The 25,931-nt window shown below is 40.6% G+C and overlaps 2 protein-coding genes and 3 pseudogenes across 2 annotated transcripts; 4 read left to right on the top strand and 1 right to left on the bottom strand.

Annotated features, from left to right (window-relative positions):
- The first annotated feature begins 2,179 nt into the window (after window positions 1–2,179).
- On the top strand, window positions 2,180–3,146 carry LOC106912596 (galactose-specific lectin nattectin pseudogene; annotated as a pseudogene).
- Window positions 3,147–5,503: 2,357 nt separating this feature from the next.
- On the top strand, window positions 5,504–6,007 carry LOC106905999 (galactose-specific lectin nattectin pseudogene; annotated as a pseudogene).
- Window positions 6,008–8,159: 2,152 nt separating this feature from the next.
- Window positions 8,160–9,614, top strand: LOC106905993 (ladderlectin pseudogene; annotated as a pseudogene).
- A 1,506-nt stretch (window positions 9,615–11,120) lies between these two features.
- On the top strand, window positions 11,121–16,544 carry cdca7l (cell division cycle associated 7 like). Its single transcript, XM_088010193.1, has 10 exons — window positions 11,121–11,254; window positions 13,004–13,147; window positions 13,245–13,345; window positions 13,446–13,677; window positions 13,777–13,839; window positions 14,453–14,635; window positions 14,897–15,052; window positions 15,142–15,291; window positions 15,590–15,726; window positions 16,127–16,544. Exons 1-10 carry the CDS (start codon window positions 11,237–11,239, stop codon window positions 16,146–16,148), a joined length of 1,206 nt encoding a protein of 401 aa, XP_087866319.1. The 5' UTR covers window positions 11,121–11,236; the 3' UTR covers window positions 16,149–16,544.
- A 1,143-nt stretch (window positions 16,545–17,687) lies between these two features.
- sp4 (sp4 transcription factor) lies at window positions 17,688–25,931 on the bottom strand. The gene is made up of 7 exons (XM_014979219.2): window positions 25,383–25,931; window positions 25,031–25,101; window positions 22,720–23,070; window positions 21,426–22,629; window positions 21,035–21,233; window positions 20,045–20,244; window positions 17,688–19,818 (listed from the first exon to the last, which is right to left on the bottom strand). Exons 1-7 carry the CDS (start codon window positions 25,387–25,389, stop codon window positions 19,553–19,555), a joined length of 2,298 nt encoding a protein of 765 aa, XP_014834705.2. The 5' UTR covers window positions 25,390–25,931; the 3' UTR covers window positions 17,688–19,552.

Genomic DNA, 25,931 nt, shown 5'->3' with positions numbered 1-25,931 from the left:
AGATAATAATTTAAAGATTTGGCCCTGCATGATGAGCTAGAGCCGCTGCACTGCACAGCTCTCTGCTGGATGCAAGAAACAAACAGGCTTTTAATGCCTGAGTGTATAATAAGGCTGTTTGTTTTGGTAGCCTGGGGCTTGGGACAAATTTTTCTGGTCACTGCTCTTCCTTGTCAGCCAGCTGGCCCTGTAGTGTACATTCACATTTTTACAAATATATTATGCTGCCTCTCTGAGATCTGCCTGACTGGAATGAAGCAGAGAGAGGATACCCAGTTCTTCAAGTACTGTTGTGAAGTAAATTACATTAATGACACATTAAGTTTGCAGTTATACTCTGAAATTTCCATACACTCATCATGTATTTAGTTGTCTGGAAGATCAAAAATATTAAGTCAAAATCAACCTAGAAATGTCATGAAATGTAGAATTGGTAGATAGACTTCTTTAGAATATTGCAGGGATATGTCATATATTGTCACAATAAAAAAAAGAAACTGAATAAACTTAGATAACATAAGTATTATTGGTTTTGATTACTCACCTTCTAATCCCACAAACAGTAAAGTAGATAATCTAAGATTTTATCTATTGTGTCCTATTTTTCAACTCCACTGACCTGGTTTCTATTAAACAGCAACCAAACACATATTTTTTAGTTCTGCAATAAACCTGTGATTACATGGAAAACACAACAAAGATGTTCTATTGGGCTGATTAATGTGTAATCTTGTCCTTGGACTTCTCCCAATAATCATACATGAAAGCATTTAAGTGTATTTCCTCCAAACCCTGTTATAAAAGATTTCACATTCCAATAGAAATTGTCATTCATGCTCACATAAAAATCGCTCTTGTTTGTGGATCTCAAACAGTTTGCCCTTAGAAACAGAAAAAATTGTCTCATTCTGCTCTATGACTTCAGATGCTCCAATCGTATAAACTTTTTGTAAGAGCTTTATGCATAAAGTCATAAAAGGTTTTTCTGGGTGATTTTTTTTTTTTTTTTTGGTTAAGGTTTTTGCATCCAGAGCCAGGCACTGAGGAGCAGAGTGCGATGATAGCATTGCCATTTGATGATGTTGTTTGATGATTTTTTTGGTTGCAAACTTTATAATTAGGGCAATATTCAATATGATGATTCAAAAAATAATTAGACTATTTGGACAGTTTAATTTTCTAGGATCATGGGTTGGACTATGTTTTACAGTACAATGTAATAAATAACCAGCTGGATAGAATAAGAAAATAAAATGAGAAACTGAATTTCCAAAAATTTAGGGAATTAAAGTTTGAATTTCTGCTGTGTATTTATGTGGGATTTTAATTATCAGTGCCTGGCTCTGGATGCAAAAACCTTAATACATGACTTTTTTGTTGGTTTCTAGGTATTGGCATCTTATTTTTCAGGATCATATAGGAAGTGTTATTGTTTATTTTAAAGAGTATAAAATATATGACTCAGTGAAAAGTTCAGTGACAAGGTCACTGAACTTTTGCATCCTCAGTGGAACAATAACAGATAAAGTTTCCTTGTAAAATCAACATTTACAGGAACAGAACAAGGAAATTAAGAGAACAATAACTGTCTGCCACACCTGCACGTGTTCCTTAGCTCATTTTTTTAAAGAAGGAACCAAACAGAATTAATATTACTGATTATTTTGTATCATATGGAGAGTCATGATAATACCTTTTTATTTTTTTTTTACTGAGCAATAGTTAGGAGGAAAATTTAACCACAATTTTCCAAACTAAAGTCACTGTGTCAACTATTTAAACTGGATCTAATGTGCTGAATCATTGCAACCCGATAAAGAAATTAAAAGAGCTCCTTCTTGGAGTTTTCTTGTTTAAAGGTAAAAGGTAAAGGTAATTTTATTTATATAGCACATTTTCAGCAACAAAGCAATACAAAGTGCTTACATTAACTGCTTAATGTATGGTATTTCAATGTTCAGATTCTTTTAATTAAAATAAAAAGTCTTGAGATTATCCTGTTAAAATATTACCCTGGAATATATAATATATAAATCTGAACATGTTAAACTTAATTTTAAAAAGATCTCGAAAGGGTTGTGATGCCGTGTATAACTTTTATTGTTATTTTCCTATAAATGTTAACTGATGTATTGATCAATCATTACACTCCAACACTGCAGACGCCTTTTCTTGGTGCTATAAAAGGAAGCAGCCTGCCGTTTGCCTCTCCAGGATTCTCTTCAACATCCATCACTGCAGAGAAACTCCAGCAAGATCTTCACATCCCTCCACATCAGAGGCATCGAGCTCCAAGATGATGTGGTTCCTCTTCCTGTTTGGTCTGGCTCTGGCTGCTGAGCCTCCTTCAGATGGACAGGAACTGAAGCTGATGCGTGGCGGCTGTCCCTTGTTCTGGTTCAGCTTTGAGGGTCGCTGCTACAAGTACTTTGGGTCAAGAGTGACCTGGGGAGAAGCAGAGCTCCAATGTGTGTCAGAGGGAGCCAACCTGGTTTCCATCCACAGTCTGAATGAACACAATTTTGTCAATTTGCTGATCAAGAACTTTGATCCAACTCGGTCACTAACCTGGATTGGACTCACTGATATGCATAAGGAAGGAGGGTGGATTTGGTCTGATGGGTCTAAATACAGATTTTCAATTTGGGATGTTGGACAGCCTGACAATTATCGTGGAAATGAACACTGTGGACACACCAACATGGGGAGCAATTTTTTATGGAACGATCATCAGTGCTCAAATACATTTGCTTTTGTGTGTGCAGCTCGCACAGTTTGTCCCTAATGACAAAAAAATTGAAAGAATAACTATGTTGCATTTCTTGATGATTGTTTGGTTTAAATTCAACCTGTTTTTTCCAACAAAACCCAAAGGAAAGGCATATATGTGGAAATGTGATTTTTTTTTCTTCTAGTTGTATACATTGTATATACACTTGTACAACCATCAACATAAAATACATCTTTGTGATAAACTCTTAACATCCAACTTAAAATGATTTATCTGTGTGGTTCTTTGTGGAAATATTAGGAAGAATATAACAATGTATTAGATATGATACAGTGTGAGGAGTGAATCAAGAATGTTCACATGTAAAATTACTTCTTGCTAACATTTTATACAATTAAAAAACAAATGTCTCAGAGTTTCTCTCATTTCGGTGTTTTAAGTTCAGCTTAAGAGATGGATAATTCCACAATGAGATGGTAAAAGCCTGAGTCTACCTTCATTTGGAGAAAAGTTGATTGGATGTTTAAGAATATGCATTTGTCACAGGTCTGAAAAAAACAACAACAAAAACATGGCCCCACAAGTGATTGTGCAAATGTGTAAGAAAAAATACAAGGTAAAAAAAATATTCTTGTTCATATTTCAAAGACAGGGATCAAAAATTCAAATCTTCACACATTGTGGTTGTAAAAATTGTCTCTAGATTTTTATTTTTTTCATTTAAATAGTTTAAATACAAATAAGCAATACCCCTGACGAAAGGAAGATTGCTTATACCAACACAAGAACTGTCTTTTTAAAAATCTCCATGAGTCCAGATCAAAACATTCCAGCTCTTATCTTGCTCAGAGATCCAGTTATGTTTTTATACATGGTGATATAAACAGGACTGCTTGGCACAGCGCAGATAGAGCTTTATTTAGCATTTATGTGAACTGCACAAGGAAATGAAATCAGGTTTGTTTTAGGTGTTTCCCAACACTAGTTGTTATCTACATGCAATTGAACGGTGCTGTGGAAGATTGCAGATTTGAACAGATGACAGACCCACTGGTCAGGACCAGATCATGTCAGTTCTTCATTTATGTTGTTGTTAATTAATACATTTGTACAATGCTGCAGCAATGTTATGCATCTGTTGGATGCTGCACCCTTGTCTTTCCACATACAACTTGTTAGGAGTCCTAATCAAAACATTCAAGCTGTAATCTTGCAAGGTGTAATCAGCAGGTTGGACTTTGGTTGATGTCAGCACATTTATGATGATTAAAACTGCGTATAGATCTAATTACATATAATTATAGATAAAACTTAAACGTGAGCATTTACTGGAGCAGAAAAAGGAAATTAAAGTAGGTCAATCACTGACACACATTTAGTTTCACTTGATAAGATATGATGAATCTGCCCTAGCTTTTAGCAAGATTAGATACTAGTAATGGCACAGTTACATTGCTAGGATATATATTTAAGTAGAATAAAAAGATAAAACTTTACCTTATGCTAGGACATGAATGAATGATTCCTCCTCACATAAAATTCTTGTTGATGAACAATCTTGGCCTTAATGTTTTCCCAAGAATAACTGAGAAGGTGAACTTCAAGTGCTTTTCCTCTTGCACTCATAGTCTTTTGGAAGACTCCTCTCTTCCATAGTAAACCAATTCCAGTTTGTTGTATCTTTGCCTAAATGATGAAAACTGAGTTCCTATTTCATGCCAAGTATTTTTTGAAATGTTGTTTAAAAATATTATCCCTGGCACGATTTGAACCCGGAACCTTCTCGCTCCAGCGTAACAATACTAAACCCTGAATTACTCCTCAGCCCTAAATAGATAACAATACAAAACAAATGTTAATCTAATTGCCCACACTGAGCTGTTCTCAGCAGAAGCTGTCTTGTAAAACATCAGCAATGGCACAAACAGAATATCAGTAACTAAAATAGCTCGTTAACTGTTTGACACTGACTTCCACAGTAGGTGTTATTTTTCTTTCAAAGAACATACGTTAAAACTCTGTATGCAACTTACTGTGTTTTTCTGACTGTGTCACCGTCTCTCGAATCAATATTTCAAACATAATTTCCAGCACCATTGCCGACACACACAATAAGACATATCGTAGTTGTAACAGTGGACTGAACAAGTTAAAACGGGAGAAGGACATTTAACTTTGCAACTATATTTGCAAGCTTAGTACACAAGCACACTGATGGTTTTGCACTGTATTGCAGACAAAAGTTATGAGCTGTAACACAAAGGACAAACTGTAGACATGTCTTTAACATTTTTGGAAAACAGGTGAATGTCAGAGCAAAATGGGAACATCCCCAATTAATGAGACAATCTCTCAATGAAGACAGCAAAAGCTTCACAAGATAATCTACTTTGGTCAAAAGTTAAAAAGCTTCTTTTTCTCAGATATACTGTAACACAAAAGATCTATGTTCTATTATCCTACTATAATTTCTTAATTGTAACATGACTAAAGTCACATGATTCTGAGATTGTATTGTGTTGTTATATAAAACAAAATCGTATTACATACATTCTCAGAATTTCTAGGTTAACTGCAATCAGGCATGCAATCAGGGTGCTGAGCCATGGTGTCATCTATTTATTAACCAATCACATTAGATCAGTAGCACAGACGCCCATTCAGAAGGGTATAAAAGCAAGCAGTCTGTACTCTGCCTCTCCAGAATCTTCTCAAGCATTGATGACTGCAGATAAACCCTTTCAAGATTATAAAACCTCCCAGACTAAGACTCTTCAGAACTACAACATGTTGCCGCTCGTTTTCCTGTTTGCTTTGGGTCTGGCTGCTGTACCTCCTTCTGACAGAGAGGAAGTAGAACTGGTGCGTGGCGGCTGTCCCATGTTCTGGTACAGCTTCAATGGCCGCTGCTACAAGTATGTTGCTTCACGCATGACCTGGGCTGATGCGGAGCTCCACTGTTTATCAGAGGGAGGAAACTTAGTGTCCATCCACAGTCTGGAGGAACACAATTTTGTGAATAACCTGATCAAGAACTTTGATCCTACTCGAGATTTCACCTGGATTGGACTCGCTGATGTTCATAAGGAAGGAGCGTGGATGTGGTCCGACGGGTCCAATTATGAATTCTCCCTTTGGGGTCATGGTGAGCCTAACAATGCTGGAGGACAAGAACACTGTGGCCACACCAATATTCTTCCGGACTATTACTGGAATGATCATTTGTGCTCACATGTAAAAACTTTTGTTTGTGCGTCTCGTATAATTTGCCCTTAGCCACAGAGAAGCTGTCTCATTTCACTCTGTGACTTTAAATGTTCTAGTGTGATAGAAATACTTGTAAGAGGTTTATGCATTAAAAATATTTTATATTTCTCAGGGTGAAATTTTTTCTCAGTGTATAATTTCAAGGTTTCATTTTCGAAATAAGAGTTGCTTAGAAATGAAAAGAAAATAAGAAATATCACAAAAGAAGCACCAGGTACAAGTGAAGTGTGCAGCATTAGGTTGGCATTACATCTTTCCTAAGGACTATTAACCTCTTAATTTAACCACGGTGTTCATCTGGACAACGGACTGGACTGGAGACGTAACAGTGAAGCCGTCAAAAAGAAGGGACAGAGCAGACTATGCTTCTTGAGGAAGCTAACATCCTTCAATGTTTGCACCAAAACGCTGAAGATCTGCTATAAGTCTGTTGTTGAGAGTGTCATCCCTTCTGCCATCATTTGTTGGGGCAGCAGCATCAGAGCCAGGGACTTAAAAAGGCTCAACAGCCTGATAAAGAAGGCTGGTTCTGTTCTGAGGATGTCTGTGGAACCTCTGGAGAAGATGATGCAAAGAAGGATTCTTCTTAGGATCAAGAAAATGATGGTCAACCCTGACCATCCTCTTCGTGTTACTATCTTGGGAAGGCAGAGTACCTTCAGTCAGAGACTTCTTCAGATTTACTGTAATACTGCTACAAGAGATCTTTCCTGCCAACAGTCATCACCATGAACAATAACTCTTTGAAGAATTAATGAGTTACAGCAACATCTATTAATTAATAAAGTATTCTTGAATCGGATTAAATTAAGACTGGATCTTGGATTTTAGGTTGTTTTTTGTTCCTTTGATTTTCATAAGCTGTTTGTTTATTAAGTTTCTGTTGAGTTTTATTTTTAATTTTGTCATTTAATACATACACAACCAAAGTCATTTTGATTGTTGAGCAAAACATTATTTTGATTTTAAAACCTTTGTTTTAAAATCACCGTTCCATTATTGTCTGTGGTGCTGTTGATAAAAAAAAGTCTCCCCAAGCCAAGTTCTTGACCTGGATTTCAACCCCAGCCTGCATCTGACCTTAAGTGAAAATCCACATATTCATGCTTCCATTTTAGCTTTCAAGATGAAGCCAAGATGCACCCCTACATCCCAAAAAAAACTCTTTGAAGTATAGAAAACAAAACATATTCTGGAGATGTATGTTAGCCTTTACTTTTTTTACTTGTCTCAGAGTGACTGCAACAGCACCCCTGTCTTTTACAGTTCACTAGTTACTATGTAGTAGTCAACCTTGACCTTTACTTCAAAGAATAAAACCATTAAAGTCTGTCAAATGAATATGTTTAACACATATTAAGTTTTTTCAGGTCAAATACAGTAAATAAATCCATAAATTGAAAGACAGCAATGCTGTCTCAATCTCCTGTAACAGTGGTTTTCCATGTTTGTCCTCAGGATTCACTACTCTGCATGGTTTAGGACTCTACACACCTGATTTGAATAAATGGGTGATAAATGGGCTTCTGCAGCACTGAGTTGATGCAGTCATTTGATTCAGGTTTGCTGGGGCAGAGGAACGTCTAAATCATTAAGGACAGTGGGCTCTAAACACCAGGATTGAAAAAAAAAACTGTACAAGCACAGAGAAGAAGCATTTTCCTGATTTATGACTCTTGTTCAAATGTAGCTCAACTACATTACTTAGTAGTTGAGCTACAGTTTTAAAGGAGGAAAACAGCAGTCTTTGTCTCTGTCAACTGTAACAATCAATTTCGAAGTCTTGGTTCTCTTTTTGTAGAGTGATATGTTATGCTGACCAATTGCTTATTGCTCAGTTTAGATGTGGACGATGTGCACAAAACCTGCAGACAAAGTCCCTGAGTTTTGGACTTGTGACAGTTAAAAACTCCTGAATGTGAGTTACACAAACATATTTTGGTTATTATCAAGTCCTACATATTTTGTCCATGCTGTTGTCATGTTCAAAGAACTTTTTGATGAAAATATTTCTGTATTACATTGTCAAAATGTATGTGTTTTCTTTCCTTGTTTGTGCAATGCCAAGATTTGTTTTAAGCTGTAAACTTAAATTCGATGTAGTGCTGTTTCTAGCCACTAGAGGGCAGCAAGAGCATTCAGTAAAACAGTGCTAGGGCGCATTATGGTGCGTTAGCTTCATGAACCACTGTCATAAGATGTTTTTTTTTTTAACAAAGTGTCATAGAACTTTATTATTTAAGTACAAGACTATTATTTATATGAAGTAATTTGTTCTTTTTTGTCTTTTACCTTTGAATTCAAGAGAATTAATACATACATACAATCTAGAATTAGTTTATGACACAACACCTTTGTGTGTTACAGTCAGATTTTGCTTACAAAGTTTTAAAGGGGAGCAGGATCAGTATCTGGTGCACCCAAAATTTTAATAGCATTGTTTTTTTTTTCCTTTTCACCTTTTCATCTTCTGCTGTAATGGCATCTGAAGACAAGCGAACTGAGATCTGATGCAAACTCCATCTGCATCTGACTTTTGAAAACATGTTTGTGTACACAACTGTGATAAGATAATACTTCCAAGGGAAGGAATCTGATAAAGAGTTTCTTTTAAAGGATTGTTTTTATGGGAAATCAAAACAAACATTAAAGTAACTCATTAACAGGAACACGATAGACGCCCTTTCTGATGAATATAAAAGAGAACAGGTGAACTCCTGTCTCTCCAGAACTCTCTTCAGCATCCATCCCTGCAGAATCACTCCAGCAAAACTCTGAAATCTCTCATAATCAAGAACATCAGACTCCAAGATGATTTTTTTGTTCCTCTTGTTTGGTCTCTCTCTGGCTGCTGAGGTTCCTTCAGACAGACAGGAGATGAAACTACAGCGGGGCGGCTGTCCCCCGTTCTGGTTCATCTTTAATGAGCGCTGCTACAAGTACGTCGCCACCTTGATGACCTGGGCCGATGCAGAGCAGCACTGTGTGAACCAAGGAGCCAACCTGGTGTCCATCCACAGTCTGGAAGAAGAGAACTTTGTCAAACTGCTGATCAGAAACTTTGATCCCGCTCAGGGAATCAACTGGATCGGACTCTCTGACGCTCAGAAGGATGGAACGTACTTCTGGTCTGATGGGTCTACTTTTACCTTTAACTTTTGGGACACAGGAGAGCCAAATAATGCAGGAGGATCGGAACCGTGTGTGCTCACAAATTCGGGCCCAGCCAGAAAATGGAACGACATAACGTGCACAGTTCGACTATCCTTTGTTTGTAAACTTCGTCCATATTGTCAGTGACTGCTGAGACTTAAATTCTGAATCTGATCAGAAGTGATCAAACTAAACATGAGGAATGAAACATGGCAAATTTTCTTTACATTTTTTTTTCAGTTTGGTTTTTATCATTATGACACAGTCCTTTTTATGATGATTTTATTTAAATGTGTTGACCAGAAAATATCAATGCAAAATTTAAGATAATTTAACGCATATCACTGAAATCTTGTTTTTCTTCTGTGTATTAAAGAAATCTGAGCCATATAAAACTCGTATGAGATATTTTCAAGAGCTTGGTTAACTGCATAAGCAACATATGTTCAGTGTAGTTCAAACATATGTTTGCTAAATGTCTTTGCTAAATGTGTTTGACCAATCAAATCATACAAGATAAACTCTGTGAAACCCATTACTTTTCACATTACAGTCCTACCAGGCAGCAGCAACGTGACTTCTTATTTCTTTTATTCAATATGTATGTCATACATAAACAAATTCTTAACCATGTTCTGGTTTGGAGCGCTTTGTGAAACTATTATTGTTTTTAAATAGTGCTATATAAATAAAATGGCTTGACTTGACTGGAGCAGCTAGACATACTAAACCAAATGTGACAAAAAATTCATGTCCACTTACATTAAAAAAGAGAAATTGTAGAATATGGTGACCAAAAGAAAATATTCTCAAATTAAGACAGAAGCAGGGGTCTGAAAAGGAGAAGTGTTCTTCCTCAGCGAGAAAATTGGAGCAGTCTGCATACCAACAGCATCAGTCCAGGCATGCCCTAGAGACCATGACTATGTGATTGATTTACACAAGTTGTCTTTGTGCAGAGATCAAACTACTGCCTGAAACAATGAAAACGAGGCCCTTGAGTATATTTTGTTATTGCACGTTGATGTCATCAGTGGCTGATCACATTTCAATCCCTGTGATAAGTCATCTGTAACTTTGTAAAGCCATGAAAACACCTTTCTCTCAATTTGTCATCACTTATTCCGAATGGTTTGCTGGCTGATTCTTAAATAATTCATTTAGTTACCAAGACTAAGACTTTAAACTATGCATTACATAAAGTACAAAACAAAATTAAACAACAACAAAAAGAAAATCCCAAGGATCACGACACCTATGGTGCCTCTATATTTCCCTGAACTGTTCCCAGAGTTTTAATATCTACATGTCAACAAATCCTAGATACAGGTTTAAAAGAGGAGGTGAAAACTCCTTAAAATTAGTTTCTGGTGAAACAATCTGCTTTTGCATGTTGGAGCCTCACAGTCTGTCTTTTTATGAAACAACTTTCATGCAATGAGCTGTAGATCAGACGCATTTAAATGCATCACAAAGTTTTATTCTGTTTTTTTTTTTTAGTAGTCTATTTCTAATAAATGAATTGCTGCTAGTGCTTTGTGAAGAAGTGCTTTCAATCACTTGCTTTAAATGTGCCACAGAAATAGAGACTTGACGTTGTTCCAACATTCAGGTATCTAGAAGCAGGGCTTAAGAAACAGACGATGCATTTACAGAATGTTGCCTTCGTGGTCGCATTTACATCGTAAAGAAAAGATGTGATCGAGACTGGAGCTGTTGTTTAGGCCGAGGATCCTGGCCACCCCCACGTGCTGTTTCCGCGCGAAGCCGGACCGAACCATTCCGAGTTTAGGAGGGGAATCTGTGGGCTGACTTCTTCTTCAGACTTGGAGAATCTGTACATGTATTTGAGATTTAGCTATACGTTTACTTATTTGTGAAATTGTAAATATGCTGGCAAGTTAGTTACGTTTCTGTGCAAAAAGAAAAGCACACTTTACGTGTGCGCACGGCGACAACACGAGCCCCATTTTCTGTAACACTCTTGAGCGGGTCGGTTTTAAATCCACCTCTTTTCATTGATTTCATTTCATGAGCTTAAACTTTCTCTCCAGAAAACTTTAAGCTAAAGAAATAACCCCCAAAATGACCCTCAAGTCAGATGTAAGTACCCGAACCGCCATGTTGTTGGGTTTTTCTGTTCTTTACCGAAATGTAAGCCGTTATATATTGTTTTTTTCTAACCACACCTCCACGAACGGCCCTGGATATCGTGGTTGTAAATAAGCTAGTACTTGTTTTAACCTCTGTTACCAAGTAATCCTATGGTTTGTTTTCAACTGCACTTTAAATGAACGTCCAGAAAGTATTTTGCAAGTCTAAATGAAGGCGCTTATGTTTAGTGTTTAAAGGTTTTATTCGAACTTCAAACATGCATTTAAAGGAACTGCCTTTTTTATCTCTCAGATCTACAGTTGCAGTAAAATCATAGTTGGATAACGCTGCATGCATATTAATGCAGCAGCATACCACAAAATATTGCATTTCTCACCTGTGAGCTCAAACAAAACATCTTCTTATCCTGCTGTTTTTATTGATGACGCCACAAGAGGCACTAGGGATTTGTAAACAACTCATCTGTGTGAGCGATGGGCTGTACTGCAGCATGCTGATCCATTATAAGTGTGTCTACCAGATGATCATTTATTATCATTGGCTTTTTTTTTTTTTTTTTTTTGCAAGAAAGTGTTTTTAGGACTCAATGAACCACATCACCCAGACTTGGTTCTGAATAATTGCTGAAAATCTTTGATGGTTAAATCTCTTTATTCCAGCCAGTCCTCTTACTCTTAAGAAAATGCTGCTGTGTGTTGTCAGCCATAGCTTAAATGTTTTCCGAAAGCTGTGCAGAACACAACTAACCGCTCTTTAAGGATGAAGTTTATTGAAAAGATTTGAATAAAGAGGGAAAAACAAATGCAAATGTGTCTACTCAAAAAAAAAAACAAAAAAAAAACAAAGTTAGTTGTGCTTGTGCCCTATGTAATGTCATCAGAAACAGTTGTACATTGGTGCTTACTTTTTTGTTTGCTTACAAGAAGTATGTTATCCTACAGGTGGACAACTACATTTAAAAAGTCGTTCATTTTGCAGCAAGATCCAGCTAGCATCTTTAATGTCCGACAGTACAGACAGCATGTAAACAGAAACATACATAAGAATGATGTACAAATTCAATGTTGCACTATCTTTATTGATTACAAACATAGCAGTGTGTATGTAAAAGTCCCTGACTGAACCTAGCAGGGCCTTACAATAAGCCATAAATTATGAAAGCACTGGTCTTTGTGGTTGCTGGTGTGTGGAGGTACTGTTTAGAGTAAAACGGAAAAGCTTAAAGAATTCTGAAGTGGAGGAATTGGTGAGTTATGACCCACTTACGGCAAGAAACCGTTGTATGTTTGGGATTCTTACTGTGGGGAAGTAAAGCTGGTGGGAATGAAATGTAGGGTTAAGTGTTTTTTTCCTTTTTCACTTCGTCTCGCTGCGGCCCGGCAGGCCTGCAGCGATAAGGATTCCTCTGGTGCTGCTCGTTCAAAGTCCAAAAGATAAGTTTTGTTCTGTGACGGCCAGCTCCAGCTCTATTGATCCCGGCGTGAATTCTTCTCCCTTTTACAGCTGCACACAGTTAGTTTAGTGTCAGGTCATGCTAACAGATTTACTTTGTCTCCCTCTGGTGTATAGTTCAAGAATCCTGAGGTTGAGAGCCTAAATATTCTATAAAAGTTCAGTTCTCTTGTCTATCATTTGAAATGAACAAATAAATACCCGCTGTGTACCTTTGTTTTTTTTTTCTTGACCTTCCGTGGAAACACAACAATGTATTTTCATGCGGGGTGTTTCTGCCAACAGGCTCCAACTTTCAAATCCCAGTATATAACTGCTGAGCTGGTTCGTCTGTTCAGCCAATCAGACAGCGAGGAGGAGTTTGAAGGATTCAGCGAGGATGAGGCAGAAGAGGACGGAGGATGCTTCCAAAAGCAGCAACAGACCAAAGTAGGATATTCTTAATAAAAGCTTTTGACCACAAAATGAAAGTTCATCCTTTACGCCTTGATTTTTTAAAAAAAAATTATTTTTGGTTTTCCCTCAGGTTGTTGACTCAGAAGGGGAAAGCGACAAAGACACAGGCTTCTACTCGGACGGCGAGGAGCCACCTGAGCCGAAGAGGAGGAGCCTGTTGGTCGCGCTTAGGTGTGAGGATTTGTAGATCACTGAACGATCAGGATTGAACTAGAAAGAAAATGCAGAGGGTGGCGGCACGCTCAGCTGAAATTAAGAAATTGCTCTCTAGGTTTCCAGGCAAGAAAGGACCTGCCCCCCCAAAAAAACTGAATAAGAGAAATGTTACTAAGCCAGCCAGAGGGGGTGATCCGCCTCGGAGAGGGAGAGGAAGGCCGAGGAAGGTCAACAGGAAGGAGGAGGAGGAGGAGGAGGAGAAGGTGGTGGTGGTGAAGGAGAAGAAGGAGCCCCTGTGCCAAAGCCTGATAAAACGAGATCGCAACATACAGGAAAACAAAGCCATGGTAATGTCTTAGTGTAAGGATATGTTTGCATTTTTTTCTAGTTGTTAACTTTTTACACATCCTTGAATAATTTTTCTGTGATTTTTTTTTTCTTTTCAGCTCGCAAAGCTGTTTGCTGGTCTGACCTCCCTGGCTGACCTGACTCCGCTGGACACGCCTCAGGTGAGCGCTTTGCACAAACAACTAACACAAATGGGTCAAAATGAACGGAGGCCTTCAAAAAAAGCTCGGAGACGTCTTTATTTTCTTACAGGTACACGGATTCCCCTCACCAAAAGCCTAGCTGAAGTGTTGCTTTGATTCTTTTGTGCGTGTTTGAGAAATCCTTGAAGCGTTTATGAAAGGTTAACGGCATAATGGAGAGGCATTGTTGTGATGATGTGCTGAAGGCAGAGTGTCACAAAGAGTTTCTTAAAGAGACTCTTCAAGTTGTTAAATTGTGAGATCAAATTTCTCTTGAGGCATTTACAGCGTTTTTATAATAACTGAAGGTAACATAGTTACTTGATTTTGCTATAAAATGGCAGCAAATGCCTGGAAAATTCACAACACGACCCCTTTTAAATCTAGGACTTTGACTCGACTTGAGACTTGGGTGGAAAGAATTGAGACTTACTTGCTAATACACATTAAATTACTATTGAAATATTCTGAAATGAGTTGTGATAATCAGTAAACTCATTGGTGTATGCTCACCAAGTCCTCGTTTTATGAAAAAAATAAATCATTGGGAAACCAGAGGAAGCAAAACAAAAACTGCTCTGCTTTTCTGCAGAAGAGGAAGAGGATATCGCAGAAGGTGTCGCCGCAGAAGCGCAGGTTTAAGTCCGATGTGGGGTCAGAGAGGAGGAACCCGTCGCGCAAGGCTCGTCCTCCGGAGAACTTCGGGGTGGAGGAAAAACCTGAGCCAGCTCGCGTCAGAAAACCACGGACTCTGGACATCTGGAGACTGATGGAGGTGGGCATGAACGAAAGGTTGAAAAGAATACTGCAGAACATTAGGAGCATGTTCTTGTTGGACTTTATTTTTGCAGCAGGTTTCAAATGAGTGCACTTTGTATCTAGTGTTTAGTTTAGTTTTAGTCTCCTAATAAAAGCAATCTGTTAAACGATCCATTCAGATGGTCAAAATCCCAACGATTTTGACTCATTGAAAAAGAAGGAAAGGTTTTCGCATGACCTTGTTTGAGGCCTGTGTGATCTGTTCCCCTCTGGTCAGGTGGATGAGGACGTTATTGACGGGAGAAAGAAAAACAGAAGAAGCCCCAGGTCCAGGAAGAGTCAGTTCCTGGTGAAGTCGGTCGACGAGATCACGGACGAGGACCTGGAAAACGTGGCGTACCGCAGCAAAGACAAGATCTGGGACAAAGACAATGTGAGTGGCTTCACGTCCTGCACCTTTGGCCTCCGTTTGTTCCGTGACGCCGGCAGGCCGCCTGAGTCGCTTTCTTCACGCCCTTTCAGGGAAGCTCATGCCACCAGTGCAGACAGAAGACTCTGGACACCAAGACAGTGTGCCGTAGTGGTTACTGCGTGGGGGTCAAAGGTCAGTTCTGCGGACCGTGCCTGAAGAATCGCTACGGAGAGGACGTGCGCACCGTTCTGCTCGACCCGGTCAGTGTTTACACACGTAGCAGACGCTTTTTTCCTAATACGAAATGACAAAAAAAAAAAAAAAAAAAACGGAGAAAAAAAAAATTACTTTTAATGAATTTTATAAACGAGAAATTAAATTTGAATCCATAATGGATGTTCCCTAATAAACCACGCAGTGCACACCTTATTTGTTGTGCACATATTGACCTCCAGTAACATCTGGCTGAATGAAACAACTCTAGCTCCAGTACTACAGAGTCTAGAGAGCAAGTCGAGACAATAACCGTCCCCTGCTTCCTTTTTCTGTTTCTGTCAGACGTGGTCGTGTCCCATCTGCCGGGGAATGTGTAACTGCAGTCTGTGTCGTAAGAAGGAGGGCCGCTGCGCCACGGGGACCCTGGTGGCCCTGGCGCGCTACAACGGCCACGATAACGTCCACGAGTATTTGGAGAGGTGAGCTTCCTCGTTTTCGCTGTGCGGTTGAATGTGAAAGGGGCAGAATCGAACCAAAAAAACGGCTGTGATGGGAGAAAACTGAATTAAAAGCAAATCTGTTTTTGTTGGTGGTGTTTTAAGCACATAATGAGGAGATTCTACTAGAGATCACTTTCTTGTGGTTGTTTATGCGTTTAAGTCAGTTTAATGTAAGTAAAATCATGGCGTTTCTTTAAGCGATATGGATTATTCATATTAACTCTTAATTGTTATTCGGAGCAATACCTGCTGTTTGGCTGTAGAGCTGTAACATTGGGGGAAAATAAGCTGATTTAAAAAAGCTAAGATTTGTTAGTTTTAGTAGGAAATGTTCACACAGTTGAAATTCATGTCTTATTTTTTTTTTTTTCTGTTGCAGTATCCAGAAGGAGCTGCAGTGAAATCCAGAAACCAAACGTCTTCTGGTGCTGCATCATACTGTAAAAACATTTTAACGCACATTTTAATTCCCAACACATTCCTGACCTTTTATCCAACTTTGTTGGGATTTTTTTTTAATGTCACCTTAATGAGTTTCATACTATTGGTATTTTTTATATATATACATATGTATATCCTGGTTTGTGTTTGTGTTGCAGGGATGTTCTTGTTGTTTATGTAAGATCTTTAAGTTGTACAATTTTTTCTAAACTTGATTTTGTTTTCTTTTACCTAAATGTTGTAGTGTGCCTTTTTATAGCAAAAACTGAAGCTTTGATTCAAATAGCCTTGTAACACTTTATACCATTCTCACTGGTTTATTTTTTACATCTTAATAAAGTTTGTGAAAAAGAGAACAGTGCCGGCTTTATAGTTTTCCCCTGGTATTATACAAACCCCAACATTATTCATTATTAATGTAGTTTATTGTGACAGAAGGTATTATTAAGGCCATAATTACTTTTTTATTTGAAACATTTTTTTTATATATGACTTTATCTTTTAAAATATGCCTGTCCTATTAGAAAATCTACCAGAAGTATGGGTAATTTAGCACCAAATTGGAGAATGAAATTCTTACTTGACCAACACTTGCATTCAGACCCCATTACTCTTATACCTGTAAGATTTTTAACTGACATGCACAATTTTAATATCAAATTAATTTATCTGTGCCAAGAGTACCTCAGATGTTTATCGGAGGACATTAGTGAACAAACGTCACGAAGACCAAGGAACGGATCACACAAGTCAGGGATAATGTGTAAAAGTTTAAACCGGGGTTGAGTAATACAACAGCTCAAGCTTTGGGAAAGTTCTGGGAAAAAAAAAAAAATTCTTGCAAAACTCCAAACTTAAACTAACGGGAGCAAAAATCAGAGCATCTGAACCAAAGTTACCCACTGGCTGTCAAGAGGCTGATGGTAACCTTGGAGGAGCAGCAAAGAGCCACGTTTCAGATTTGGCCTTTTTGGAAGAGTAAAACTGAAAACAAAACTTAATTATTCCCTGGGAATTGTCACAAGTAGGGGAACAAATGTTCTGGTCCATTAGTGTCGCACTCCTTTTCATTTTGGGCCATGTCAAGATCCCAAACATCGTCAAAGGAATGGTTGGGGCAGATGGTACTGATAAAACTACTGATATATTTTTAATACAAAGCTGCCTGCATTTGATGACTCAATAAAATTAAATAATACTGGACATTTTCCACTTTGATGTAATTTGACAGTATATAGATAAAAACAGCTTTGATCGATTTAAAAAAACAAAACAACTTATCTTAAAGGTTTCCTTTAAGTGTCCATCAGGACTCTACATGGCCACACAAAAGGTTTTGGTGGGCCGAACCTGGCCCCCAGGCCTTAAGTTTGACACCTTTCAAAACTTTCAGTGTACATTTACGCAGTACAATATAAGATAAATGTTTTGTTTTTTTTATCACTCTGGTGCAAACAGGCTTCCCAACCTTTGTTTATACAGACACACAGGCATCTGAAGAAATTTAAGACTCACTTTATTGTCAAGTGTTAAGCAGGCAAAGCATGTTTTCTGCTTCGAGTTATCTCTTTTTCAGTCTTTTTTTTTTTTTTTTTGCTGACATAACACATTTGTACAAACCAGTTTTAAAAATATCAATAAACTGGAGCCTTTAAGGCTAACCTGGCAAAAACCCATTATCAAATGTCATGGAGACGAACAAACATCTTTAGAAAAAGATTTTACAAATGAGATGTCACTACAAAATAGAAAAGAAAAGTTAGTTGTCACACAAAAAAGATTTTAAAAACATCTAAATTTGTTTGGTATCAATCTTTTTAGCTTTAGACATTTTTTTTTTATTTCTTCTTCTTTATTTTATTTTTTCCAAAAACACATGGCGCAAAGAAAAAAAAAAAAATTAAAGAGCAGACCGAAGAAGAGAAAAGCAGCACTACGGCAAGAACTGAAACATGCTGTACACAACCTTAGAACCAACGCACACAAATACAAGTCCAGCAAAAGGCAAATATTACAAATCAAAGGATAAATAATAAATTAGCCATACACGATGGGGTCCTGTGTCCACACACCTGAAGAGGGGCTTTAAAAAAAAATTCAAATTCTTTAAAATAATGTTGTTTTTTTAATTCAAAGAAGGTACGCACTGAACTAACACAGAGCAACATCAACAAAAAAAATATTACATCCACATAGCTAAAGAGCTTAACTCAACTGCAGCTCTTAGCTACTTCAGCTGCTTGCGCTGTGGATCACCAAAGCACAAGCAGCACCAAGTAGCATCGGCGACGGTGCTGCCACCTGAGAAAACCGTCGTCAGGCAGCCAGGCGGTGTGTTAAACCGATGATGCAGCCCTGATGCCGAAGCCGGTCCTCCGACGACTGCGAGCTCTCGGGTTTGCTCAAACGGCAGCACTTGCTTTCTCTGATTCTCTAAACAAACCGGCTCATCGCATCAACAACGAAAACTTGCCCTGGCAATGTAAACATGGTTTCACAAGGATTGTCGTTATAGTATTGCTTTCCCTACACAAACAAAGTTGTAGAAAGCTAGATTGTTTTTTTTCCCTCTCTCTCTATAGAAACCTTTTATTTGTATTCTAATGGCCACTGCGCTTCAATAAGGAATGCATTATTTATAAATCTTTTTTTTTATATGTGCTTATTTTTCTCGCCCCACTACTCTTCTTCTCTTTTAGAATTTCCTCTTTTAAGAATAATTTGTTGACTAATCAAACAAATCAACACCTGAATCTGATCTGAGGACTGAACCTGAACCTTGACTAAAACTCACCATAGGTAGATCATCTTTGGAGCAGAACGGGAACGCAAACACAAACACACACACACACACACACACAGCCATCTGCTCGGATCACGCTTATCCACACAGACACACACACAGTGTCCCAGACTGCCCCTGCGCTGTTGCCGCTCTGCAACCGCCCTGTACCATTGACCTCAGCACTGTCAGACAGGTATGAAACAGGAACACATCTTTGTGCATAGAGTTGGATTCTTGTTAGGAAAATGCCTCTCACTGTTGGATGGTTTTACTTTCCTCAGGTCCCCCTGTCTTGTGCTCATCTTGCTTACATTCTGTCCCCTCAATGCACATGGAAATGTTATAGATTATTACATAGAAGCCAAACTAATATCTCATTATATGTTAGTTTTCTTCAGATTGTATTGTTTATATTTTCTTTTTTTTTGTCCACTTCACGACCATTACATGATCCTCTTTTAAGTTCCTTCTGTTTATAAGAAAACAATTTTAAAATGATGCAAAAGTCCCTGCAAACGCCTCCAAATATCAACAACGACAAAAAAAAAATATATATCAGGAAGTCTTCCTTCGATTTGTCTATTCAAACTCTTCCTCCTCCTCTTCCTCCAGGTGGTTGGAGGTGGTGGGCGTAGCGGGTTCAGAGTCCCGCGTGAGGGTTCCCACGGCGACTATCTGCGGGGATTCTGCCAGACCTTCGGGGGGGTCCTCCTCCATGTCATCGGTGGTGATTATGGCGACGGCGGCGCCGCCCTTCTTGTTCTGGTGAGTCTTGATGTGCTTTGATAGGTGGTCGCTGCGCATGAAGCGCTTGGAGCATTCAGGACACTCAAAACGCTTCTCTCCTTTAGCACAGCAGACGAAAGGAAATTAGATTAAATCACAGCTCCTAACCAGCATCCTTGACATTTTTTATTTATTTTTTTCTCTTTTAGATGTTGCCGTTTATTCTGCCAAACATTTACCACCTCTTTTAGATTTTAGCTTTCCAAAAGGAAATGGCTTCGGCGTTACAAATGCAACCGGACCCAAGCGCTTCCTTTTCAGACTGGGCTCGTGTGTTTGGCCTACCCGTGTGTGTTCTCCGGTGTCTCTGCAGCTCGTCGCTACGGGTGAACCTCTTCCCACAGAAGATCCAGTTACAGACAAACGGCCTCTCGCCGGTGTGCCAGCGCAGGTGGGCCCTCAGGTGAGACGTCTTGCCGTACACCTTCCCGCAGCCCTCCATGTGGCAGATGTGCTGCTTTTTCTTGGTCGGGTCTCCGCTGTTCCTAGAAACACGAGAGGTGGGATTTCAGTTTAACTGTAGTGGAACAGCAAGACCTTTAAAGGAAATTCCAGTTTTTTTCCAGGAGTTGTTAGAATATGTTTATAGTACCTAGGATTTAATGTGGTAGCATAATGGCAAAGAGGAAAGAAATGTCTAAAAAACTCAAATTGGTATATTTTGGTGATGTATTAATATGCATTGTCTCCTTTAAGAAAGAAAAAATGTCACAAATTAGCATTTTTTGATATAATTACAACATAATCGATCTGTGAACAACGATTTTCAATTCTTTCCACAAATCTTCCATTGTATTTATTGTGAGTCTGGACTTTGACTGGACCCTTCTAACACATTTCATTCAAATCATTCCCGGTTGTTTAGTCAAAACTCTTTTGGTGCCATTAAAGTTTTTTTTCTTCTTATGTTTAGCTCCATCAGTCTTCCAATCAAATCTGACCCACTTTCTGATTTGTCATGTCCTCACGGTGTGATGATGTGTTCCAGCATTAATTTTGTGGATCAAATAGTTTTGTTAATAACGTTTGTCCCCCAGAAAAAAAACAGATAAAAACTAAACGAAAACGTCCTACAGAATTACTCAAATTATATGTCAGCGTGTTCAATCTGTGAGTCACAAGTGTTGACGTGAAAAGTTCAGAAAGACAGCATTCACTTCACTTTCTGTCTTCTGCATCGTTTCGGCATTCATTCTGTCATATTTCCGTCTTTTAATTAAAAGTAAAAAAAACAATAAAGTCCTGCGTGCTGTGGTGCGTTGCTCTAATCTGTACCTTCCCTCTCCATCCCTGCAGTTTGGACAGGAACAGGCGACGCGTCGTAGCCTCTTGCTGGGCGGCCCCTCCTGGTCCGACGAACTCTGAACGGAGCCGAGCTGGTCTGGACTCACCGACGAACCTGAGGCCACGCTGCCGACAGTGACCGTCACGGGAGAAGGCTGAACTTTAACTGTGTCCTGACTCTGTGGTTGACCTACGAGAGATTGAAACATTGCGTAGTTTTTTTTTAAATATATATAAGTACATTGTTGTGGACGGAAAACAGAGGAAGCAGAACTAGATCCAAAATGGTTTTAGTTACATCAAATGCAAATTGGCTGAAACAAATGAGCTCAAATACTGCGGCTTTGAATTGTAAATGTGATAATTATACATAACATCTTACCCTGTAGACCGGTGATGGTGAGAGGAACACCCTGCACCTGAACCCCTGCAGTGCCAAGTCCAGCGATGCTGACCGTCTGGACGCCTGAACCCGGGTTGATCTGGGCCGCGCTGAGCGTCAGGGGGGCTCCGCTCAGGGACACCAATCCCCCGCTCCCTAATGCCGTCCCGCCGGCCACCGGAGCCAGGGTTAGCTGCTGTGGCACTGCCGCCCCCAGGCCGCCCTGCAAGGAGACCCCGCCGGGCAGCTGGAGGGTCTGCCAGGTGATCTGCCCAGACGAGGACAGGGTGGGAGCGCGGATAAGAACCTGCGCCGGGTTCTGGAAGGCCTGGATGGGCTGCAGGGTTTGTCCAGGCGCCAGCTGGAGGGTCTGAATGTGTTGTGGTAGCTGCTGGGTCTGCGTCTGTCCCTGACTCTGAGCAGGGGACTGCAGTTGGATCTGCTGCACCAGCTGGTGTCCCACCTGGCCCACGATCACCTGCTGGATGGTTCCCGGAGCGTCCGACTGGTTCTGGAGCCCATTGGCCTGGTTCTGGCTCTGGGAGTCTGTCTCGCCGCTCTGTACCTGGCAGTTATCGGGTGCGCCGTCAGGTGCGGCTGCGACCCCCTGAGCGCCGTCCGACGCGCCGTCCCCTTCGGCTGCCGTTGGCGTCGACCCGGCGCTGGGTGCTGCGGGAACTCCTCCCGGCACCGCCGTCGTCACCAGTTGGTTGCCGTTAGCGACGGAGAAGGTGCCATCTGCCGATTGAATGAGCTGCACCGCCCCGCTCCCTGCCACGTTGTTGATTACCGGCAGGGCCAGAGTCATGCCGCCGAGGTTTATGGGTACGGTCGTCATAACGGGAGTCTGGGAGCCCTGCAGAGTCTGCAGCTGGATGGGAAAAGTCTGTGCGGGACGGATCTGCAACGGGACCGTCTGATTGGCTGTGCTTGGTAGAATAGCCTGCTGGTTGGCTGGTTGGAGAATAGCCTGGGCCTGGCCTGAGTTTGGGGTCTGGATGAGCTGCACCTGCTCAGGCAGGGCCCCGATGGAAGCCGGCTGCGGGTTGATGTGGATCTGCTGTCCATCGGCAGTCTGCAGGTGAGGGATGACCTGATACTGGACGCCGCCTCCAGCACTGGGCAGGTTCTGAACCTGGATGATCTGGAATTGCTGCTGCTGCTGATTGGCTGGGACACTGTTGGTGCCACTTGTTGTTTTCAACTGCCAAAGAGGAGACGAGTTGTAATGCATGTTGGCGCAGAAGCATAAGATCAAGTTCGCCAAAGCCACGAAACCCCCAATAACCTTTACCTTGCGTCCTCCAGGTGAGCTGTCATTGGCCAGAGTACTGGCCACCGTCACAGCAACAGGCTGACTGGTGTTCTCCTTGGCCATCGTTGGCGCTGCCGTAATGATCTGCCAGCCGTTCCCCGTGAACTGAGCAGGGACCAGTTCTAGCTGCTGGGGCACCAGAGCCTGGCCCCCTGCTGCGTCCAACACGATCTGACCCTGAAGCTGGCCCGCCTGGAGCTGGATCTGACCGGCTTGCACTTGGATCTGCTGGGCACCTGCTTGGGCCTGGGCCACCTCTGCTCCCCCCTGCCCTCCGATCTTACTGCAGGTGGCTGCTAGCAGAGCCAGCGGAGACGGCTGAGAGGAATCCTGGAAGTAATGAAAAAGCGAGATCTTGTTAAAGACACAAACAAATGATGATGGCGGAACTTAAAAGCAAAAGCTCAAAAATGATACTGTTTATTGTCTAACCCCTAAATAATTGCCTCTAGAATTCGCATAATTAGTAACCAAAGTTTCCTAGTTTATTATTTAAAAGCCTGTCTATGGAGGCCTCAGCGGTTTGTTAGAGAACATTAGTGAACAAAAAGCACCACACTGCAAAAACACAAAGTCGTAAAGTAGTTTTGGTCTAGTTTCAACATTAGTGAACAACAAGCAAATATCTTAGTACACTTGAAATAAGACAAAAAAAAGTGCTAGTTCCGCTAGGATATTATTTCACTTATAACTAGTACTTTTTCATCAATATAAAGGAATTATTTATTTAAAACAAGCTCCTATATCGTGCTGAAAAGTTAGTTGTCAGTCATTTTTGTCAAGTGCACCAAGATATTTGCACTGGAAACTAGACGAAATATACTTTACGACTTTGTGTTCTTGCAGTGGATAAAGACCAGAAAACACAGCAGACAGGTCGGGGGTAAAGACATGGAGAGGCTCAAAGCAGTGTTAGGTTTTACAACAATACCGAACAACCTCTGAACGTCTTGCAGATGACGCCGTCGAGCTAAACTGACAGGCCAGGTATGGAGAGCGTTAATCCGAGAAGCAGCCGAGAGGCCCGTTCAAACTCTGGAAAACTAACTAACAACATGCTGATACATGGCGGTGGAAGCATTATGCAGTGGGAATGCTTTTCTATTGTAGGAAAAGAGAGGTTGTTTGGAATTTACTCAGAAATGGTGGGAGTTGAATGCAAGTCAATCCTGGCAGAAAACATTATAGAAGCTGCAAAAGACTGGAGATGGACACGGTGGTTCACTAGCAGGACAAAAACCGCCAAGCATGCAGCCACAGCTACACCATAATGATTTAGATCAAGTGCTAGAACGATCCAGTCAAAGTCCAGACCTAAACTGCAGACACTCTCCATCCAATCTCACTGAGCTATTTTTTAAAATAATTTTCTTCCATTTCACAATAATGGACTGGTTTGTGCTGGTTTGTCACATAAAAACCAAATAAAATGCGATAATGTTTGTGATTTTATCATTGCAAACGGTGAAAAAGTTCAAAGGGAATGAATACTTTTGCAAAAAACTGTCGCATGTCATGCAAAAAAGGTAAGGAGTGCAAAATCACCACTACGAGCAGCTACCCAATTAAACAATTGGGACAAGAGAGGAAAGATTAACGGAATAACGAGGAATGGAGGAAATGTGTTTGACAAAAAAAGACATAAAGAAAGCAAAGAGACAGAGAGCTGTCAGTGGAAGTGGGCGGTATTACAGGAAGCGAGTGGGTGGGCATGTGAGAACCACATTTCTCTTTTCTCAGAACACTGGAAAAAAATGCTGCCTTCTCTCTCCTCCCTTTTTCGAAAGAAAAAAAAAAAAACTAGGTCGTGGGCAAATGTTCAATGTCACACACCTCTTAACAAAAAGGAAACAACCTTAGATAGTTTACAGTTTACAACATAAGCATACCAAAGGCTGTGCATGACAGTACTGGCTGTAGGATGTGTATGCAGCCTCTACAGGTTTGCTAAAAATAGAAATTAGAGAGCCAAACAGTAAAAAAAAAAAAAAAAAGAAAAAAAAAACTGCAGGTGTTTAAGATAAATCTATGAGTGGAACTGAATTTGACTATAATTCAAATAGACAAATTCAAAAGCAGATCTGCTGGAGTGTGACAGCCATATAGGCGTATTCATGAGACTTTTTGGGTTGGCTCTTAGCAGGGTTGCACAGAAGCAGGAAGTGGATATCACCAGAGAAACGCCCCCAGAGGTGTCTGGCTGACTGGCTGAGAGGGAGTGAGAACATTTTTGGCCTACAGGCAATGCAAAAAAAGAGAAAACTAATTAACTAAAGCATTTTCATTTTACCTGCGATCCTGAACTTTTGCCCCGTTTAGATGGTTTCCCTCCTTCTGTTCCAGATGATTCCTTCTTCGAGTCTGTGGAAAAGAAAATATTATTTCAGAGCATGTTCTGTTTTTCATTTATGACCACCTCCAGGATAAAGTCACAGGGCAAAAGCAGGCAGTAACAAAGATAGTGTTGACTGTAAATAAAATGAGCGGAAAGCAGATATAGATAAACAAAGGTGATCAATAAAGACTAAAGAGAAAGCAGTAACCTCATCATCAATATCAAAGGGGGCATGGAGCCTTCTAACTGTCAGACGGAGAGAGAGAATGAGAGAGGGGTGGAGACGGAGAGGGGGGAGGGTACCTACCACTCATAACGCATTAATATACCGAGAGGGAGAGGGTGTAGTTCACGGTAGAAGGCCGGCCGGGTACAGAGGCGGAGGACGGCCTATATGTTCGTCTCAGGGCCGTCGCGGATCAGCCCGTTTGACGAAACCACCCACCAGCCAGGAAGGGCGGTGCCAAGCGGAGGCACAATCAAGCAGCCCCCCGAAAATAAGGGGAACAACAGCACGCGCCGTGACCGTCTTTGCACCTTCGGACTCCTCGCAGCCCCCGTCTTCTGTCGCTCTCGCCGATCAGGCAGTCCATAAACGAGCTAATTTGTGCTTGTCAGAACGATGGCCACAGAGAAGTTGGCGGTGTGTGACCGTGGAGGCCCACCCACTTCCATTTAAGCACCAGGACAACACCCTCCTCGCTGCTCCTGCCTCTTGTCACCCGCCGCTTCTTCCCCCGACGACACACGACGCGCGGACGTCTCGTCGCCGTCCGCCGCGTACCTGAAACGAGCCGCCACCTGCGTTTGTATTTTCAGCCTATTCTCTTTAATTCGTGCACAATTGGGTTCGATA

Source organism: Poecilia mexicana, unplaced genomic scaffold (assembly GCF_051168715.1).
Source record: "Poecilia mexicana isolate PSO_F unplaced genomic scaffold, ASM5116871v1 scaffold_11, whole genome shotgun sequence".
Lineage (NCBI taxonomy): Eukaryota > Metazoa > Chordata > Actinopteri > Cyprinodontiformes > Poeciliidae > Poecilia > Poecilia mexicana.
This window is presented reverse-complemented; position numbering and strand designations above follow the sequence as displayed.

Bases quoted from the DNA above. Each gene is read 5' to 3' on its own strand.
- sp4 (XM_014979219.2), bottom strand. The intron at 21,234-21,425 runs GTAAGATGTTAT...AATCTCTCGTAG, and splicing joins CACCATCACCGGTCTACAGG to GTCAACCACAGAGTCAGGAC. The intron at 19,819-20,044 runs GTAGGCCAAACA...GCTGTGCTAAAG, and splicing joins ACACCGGAGAACACACACGG to GAGAGAAGCGTTTTGAGTGT.
- cdca7l (XM_088010193.1), top strand. The intron at 13,148-13,244 runs GTAGGATATTCT...GTTTTCCCTCAG, and splicing joins AAAAGCAGCAACAGACCAAA to GTTGTTGACTCAGAAGGGGA. The intron at 15,292-15,589 runs GTCAGTGTTTAC...TGTTTCTGTCAG, and splicing joins GCACCGTTCTGCTCGACCCG to ACGTGGTCGTGTCCCATCTG.